We start from the raw sequence: 6,051 nt of genomic DNA, 5'->3' as shown, positions 1-6,051 counted from the left end.
ATCAAATCATACCAAAATCATATAAAACTATTGTAAACATGGCATGAATACTTCATAAATTATAGATACATTGGAGCTGTATCAATAGCACACTAAGTGTTTCTCCGGTATTCGGGAGTTGCATAATCTTATAGTCATAGGAACATGTATAAGTTGTGGAGAAAGCAATAGCAATAAACTAACCGATCATAGTGCTAAGCTAATGGATGGGTCTAGTCCATCACATCATTCTCTAATGATGTGACCCCGTTCATCAAATGACAACACATGTCCATGGCTAGGAAACTTAACCATCTTTGATTAACAGCTAGTCAAGTAGAGACATACTAGGGACACTCTGTTTGTCTATGTATTCACACATGTATTAAGTTTCCAGTTAATACAATTCTAGCATGAATAATAAACATTTATCATGATATAAGGAAATAAATAATAATTTTATTATTGCCTCTAGGGCATATTTCCTTCATATCCACCGTCTCTTATCAGTTCAATGTAAATGGCAAGATATATGATGTGGTTATCCCTGTGAGAGAGTTGAGGCAAGGCGGACCCATTTATCCTTACCTTTTCCTCTTATGTGCATAAGGTTTTTCAGTTATGCTCAATAAGGCGGATGAAGAAAATCAAATCAGAGGGATCAAGCTAGCTCCTACTGCCCCATGTGTAAATCACCTCTTGTTTGCAGACGACTCGTTGCTGGTTGTTGAAGCTCGTGTGCAAAGTGTACAATCCATCAATGCCATCCTTCAGACTTATGAGGAGAGCTCGGGTCAACTGATAAATCGAGAGAAGTCTTCAGTTATGTTTAGTGCCAATGCAAGCCAAAGTTTCAAAAAGCTGATCCTACAGGAACTCCAGCTTGCATCAGAGGCAAAATATGGAAAGTACCCGGGGCAGCCATCTTATGTTGGAAAGCCAAAGAAAGAATGCTTCGCATATATAAGGGACCTAATAGTTGGGTGGCTCCAAGGGGGGCTCAATCGGTGTCTTCCCATGGCGGGCAAGGAAAACCATGTCAATGTTGTTGCTCAGGCGATCCCAATGTATGCCATGGCCTGCTTTAACCTTACCAAAACCCTGTGTGTGAGACCAGTCAACTCATTTGTCATTATTAGTGGAACCAAGAGAGCAACGAAAACAAAATGCATTGGATAGGATGCAAAAAAGAAGCTTTCAATTAAGGAAGGAGGGCTGGGATTCCGTGATTTACAGTCTTTAAATGCGGCAATGTTAGCAAATCAAGGATGGCGATCAAAACCCCGAGTCCCTGTGTGCGCAAGTACTTTGGGAAAAATACTTCCCCGATGGTGATGTGCTTCAAGATGAACCGAAGAGTGGTATGAGCTATGTATGGAGAAGCATTTTGAAGGGGTTGGAAGTCTTGAAAGATGGCTTAATATGGAGGATTGGGGATGACTCAAATGTGAGAATATGGGATGACCCATGGATCCCTCGTGGCGACACCCGCAGGCCATCGTCTCATCAAGGGAGAGCATCCTGGCCCGTCAGAGCTGATCGACCATAGTACCGGGAGATGGGATGATGAACTGGTGAGAAACTATTTTCAGTCGGATGATGTGCAGGTCATTTTGAGTATTCCAATATGTGAGCAGACGGAGGATTTTTTTGTCTTGGAACTATGACATCAAAGGGGTTTTCTCAGTGAAATCTAAGTGCAAGGTACACTTCAATATGATAAAAATGAAGCCATAAAGCAGATTGGGGAGGGGTCTGAACCTAATGGGAAAGCTTCTGAACTTTTCGGATCAATCTGGAAGGTTGACTGCCCCCTAGAGTGCACGACTTCACTTGGAGGCTTGCTCAGAATAGCCACCCAATGTACATGAACATCAACAGACGACGTGTTGAGCTAGACACGAGATGTGCAGTCTGCGAACATTTGTTCGAGGATGATGGCCACTTTTTTTCAATTGCAAGCTCGCCATACAAAGATGGAGGGCGTTGCTTCTTGAGGAGGAGCGGAGCCAACTCTCTATGCTCAATTCGGCGAAAGAAGTTGTTCAGACAATCGTGAAATTCCGAGATGATAAGAAACTCCCAATCATCGCCTTGCTCTGGCTTTGGTGGACAGACCGAAACCGTCATAATCACAGAGAGAGGGGGCAAAGTGTTGAAGAGTTTCAGTTCTCTGTTAGGCACCATGTCAACAACGGGAGAATTTCTTGAGCTCAAAGGGAGTGAAGCTAGCCAGGGATCAATGCAAGTGGGTTCCATCGCCCAAAGACATAACAAAGGTCAACGTGGATGGCGCTTTCAATACGAGGACCGGGCATAGAGGATGGGGATTATCTGTAGGAACACTTCTTCAGGTATTTAGCTTGACACATCGGGTCAGTGGATCATACGACGAGCGCGCTGCATGCCGAAACTCTGGCCCTACTATAAGCTGTAAACTTGGCAGATCAACTAGGAATTGGTAAGGCACACTTTGAAACAGACAGCCTCACGCTCAAGCAGGCCATTAGGGCCCTGTTTGGTTCGGCCGTGGATTTCTAAAAGCAGCTGTGAAAAATCTGTTGTGGAAAAACAGCTGTGAAAAATCTGATGTGAAAAAGATGTAGGTCATTTGGCAAACCAGCTAATACAACTTTTTCAGATTTTGGCCCGTAGCGGAATCAGATTTTGTAAAGCACGTCTTGGGCTGCTTTCGCTTTTGGTTCAGATTTTGACAGCGGATTTCTAGAATCGGATTCTGTTGGGTTCGTCCTTTGATTCAGATTCTGCTGCGCGGCAGCGGAATCCGTCGATAGAAGCTGAACCAAACAGGGCCTAGGTCTAGCTCCTTTGACCTCGGCCGACTTAGTCATCTGTTCAGAAATCAAGTTTAAAATGCACACGTAGTTCATTCTAGCTGAGATTTCTCATGTTTCTTGAGATTGTAACAAGCCAGCGTGTGCTGACGGCGTTGGATGCAGGGTTAGATCATGTTTCTTTGTCGAGTTTGATATGATGACTACCTGTTTTCTCTTTTGAGAGGTGATGACTATCCTGTTGATGTAACCCATGATATGTAAGCCGCGATTCTGCTGTATCGTAAAGGGAACACAAGTGTTTCATGTAAAATTACCGGAAAAAAAGTGTTTCATGAAAAAGAAGAAAAAAAACGCTGAGAAGAAAGCATTCATGGAGCCTTGAATCCCGTGATTTATCCATCGGAGCCGCCTCCACAACCATTTTGGAAGGCACGCCCACGCCGCCGACGTTGATACGATACGATACCCCCACCTCGCTTGTCGGCATCTCCCTCCTTCCCCACCTAATCTCGCGGGCGGCCACACAAGAGCTACCCCCCTCCCCACCTTCCCCAACCCCCTTCCCACCTGAGGCCGCCGAGGAGCCCAATTCCCCTGGAGGGAAAAATTACCTAGGCACGCCGTGCCGATGAGCTGAGGCGTGGCCGCGGTCTCCCCCCTGGCTACGGCGCCAATAAGCCCCCGACGCGGCGGCGGAGGCCGCCGCGCCGGCAGCGGTGGCGGGGCATGCGGCGACGTGGACGCCGCGCTCTGCGACGACCTGCTGCAGGAGGTGTTCCGCCTGCTCCCGCCCGCCGCGGGCCCGGCCGTCTCCCTCGTCTCCCGCCGCTGGGTCGCGCTCCTCCGAGCCTCCACGTCCCGCCTCACCCTCCGCCTGCCGCCGGCCTTCACCGGAGCATCGGCCCCCGCGGCTGCGGGTCCTCTGGCTGACCTGCTCTCGCGCTACCCGTATCTATCCGCGCTGGCCGTCGTCTCCGCTTCATCAGCCGCCGCTCACGACGCCGACGCGGTCCTGCTCGCGGTGTCCGCCTCGCCGTCGGCCACCAGGCTCACAGCGCTGCGGTTCTCGGTCGGTTCGCCCGTCTCGCCCGCTGCGCTGCGGGAGGTCTCCGTCACCCTCTCCGGCCTCACCTCGCTCCACCTCACCGCCGTCAGCCCCCTGTCGTTCCGTTGGCTCGCGTGCTTGCCCTGCCTAAAATCCTTCGCCTTTGTCAACTCCGCCGTTGCTGCCGTTGACTCGGCCGGTTCCAGCTCCGATGAAGACTCCGGCGGCGAGGGCGACGCCGTAGGGGCGTTGCCTCTGGAGAGGCTGTCGCTGTGCGGTATCCGCTCCGGCGACCACGGGCTCAGGTGGCTATGGCAGCGCTGTGGGAGCCTACAGTGGCTGCAGCTGCGCGCTTGCGACGGCATCGGAGATGGCCCCTCGTCGGCTGCCTTCTCAGGATGCCTCGCCGGCCTGCTCGAGCTTGAGCTCCGCGCTTGCCGAACCGTCGCCGACCGCGTCCTCCTCATCGCCGCTGACCGGTGCTGTGCTCTCAAGTCTCTACTTGTGTATGACGGCGGCAGCAGGGAGGCCCTCCTCCAGTTCATCCGTCGGCGCAGCGCCGCACTGCACACCTTGGACCTCCGCCTGCCTCTCGACCTGCACAACGACCACCTCCTTGCAATCGGCGCAGAGCAAGGCTACGACACCCGGGGCAGTCTTGCCGTGCTTCGCCTTCAAAGCTGTGTCCTCGTCACGGGGGACGGGCTTCGTTCTCTCGCGCGCACGGCCATTGGGGCGGGCATCAAAGATGTCGCCCTGGTGAGCTGCGACGTAGTTGAACGGGAGCCTGGGCTGCTCACGTTCCTCAGCCAGAGCATGCGCCACCTCCGCCGGCTTGATCTGTCTTACAACGAGACCCTGAAGGACAAGGAGATTGGAGCCATGCTATCGTCTTGCCGGAATCTGATTGACATCAGGTTTAGGGGTTGCCGCGGCATTACCGGAGAATCGCTGGTCTCGTTGCTTAGGCACTGTGGGCAGACAGTGGAGGTCGTGGACATCTCCCGCTGCCCTGCCATTAAAGTGGCCAGTGTCGAACTCTTTGCACAGCGAGCCACCCGTTTGAATCATTTGGTCATCGAGGTGAGCTCTGTGTCGGAGGAACTGAAGGCGATTGCACGGACCAAAGGCATGAAGGTTGGCCCATTGCCTTGTGAAGGATCATTCTGAAGTATGGTAAATCTTCTTCAGATGAAACTCATCGAAGCTGGAATTTAAGAATCTTATACTGCATGTTCAACAAGGAAAGTGCTTTCCTTGTGTATAATACCCTGGTGGGAATGTGTGTATGTATCTCTTGTTAACTGTGAACCTGTCATGAAAAAGCTCCTCTTGCTGCCTGGCATGTAAATTGAGGAGCAAGAATTGTGCTATTGTACATGTGTCAAGAAATAAAATTGGAATTATTACATGAGTTTCCCTTTATTGTTAGTGACTAAGGTATAATGATGCAAGAGCTGTATGATTCTTTTTAGATAAATCTGCAACCAAATAATTTGGTTCCACTACTGCTCTGCAAGTCCTTTTTAAGGTGAGAATTCTGGTATGTGAGTTCGTGGAGTGGTAAAAACAGATCAGATGCTGAACATGTTTTCAAACTACATTCATACTCGCTTTCATTCAGATATTGATTCAAAGATGTAGGGGTACTCAGGATAGGCACAAGTTCAGATATGGATGGTAAGAACCTGCTTTGTTGTTGATCGATAAATCCCTTGGAAGGACAACCTGTTAAATCTGTCAAGAGTTATATTGATGATGATTTTTGGTCTTTTGCATTGTAGCCTTTTGGCATCCTCTTGTACATGTATATATGTTGGCTTTGGCCTCCTAGTAATACAAGTTGCTATTCTAACAAAATCATCTAAACATCCCAGATGTATGTTGAACTTATCGCGAGATCAGCATGTCTCAGCTAAATGAGGTAAGTCAGATTTCTTGCTGCGGTCTTAACCTCTTCTGTTCTACATGATGATAACCTCCTCGGTAAAAGAACCACCCAAGAATTATCAGTTCAGCAATGCTCAGCTAGCTTTACATTGGCTTCTGCATTAATGGGATGAAATGGTTACAGGCTTACAGCTAATTGAACTAAACTGCAATCTCGCTGCTGTGTTATTGATGACATGTTCTCTAGCTACAGAGGTCAATGTTGAGTTCAGTTATTTACGTACACATCTGGCATATATTCAACTATTTGGCCTATGCTTGATGTTGAAATACTTTTGG

The 6,051-nt window shown here is 49.3% G+C and overlaps 1 protein-coding gene across 1 annotated transcript; it reads left to right on the top strand.

The window, feature by feature from the left end:
• Nucleotides 1-3,414: 3,414 nt before the first annotated feature.
• Nucleotides 3,415-5,253, top strand: LOC119286421 (F-box/LRR-repeat protein 4-like; the record flags this gene model as incomplete). The annotated part of the gene is made up of 1 exon (XM_037565793.1): nt 3,415-5,253. A coding segment is annotated over one exon (1,578 nt), but the record flags the coding sequence as incomplete, so codon positions are not given.
• Nucleotides 5,254-6,051: the final 798 nt, after the last annotated feature.

This window comes from Triticum dicoccoides, chromosome 4A (assembly GCF_002162155.2).
Source record: "Triticum dicoccoides isolate Atlit2015 ecotype Zavitan chromosome 4A, WEW_v2.0, whole genome shotgun sequence".
Lineage (NCBI taxonomy): Eukaryota > Viridiplantae > Streptophyta > Magnoliopsida > Poales > Poaceae > Triticum > Triticum dicoccoides.
This window is presented reverse-complemented; position numbering and strand designations above follow the sequence as displayed.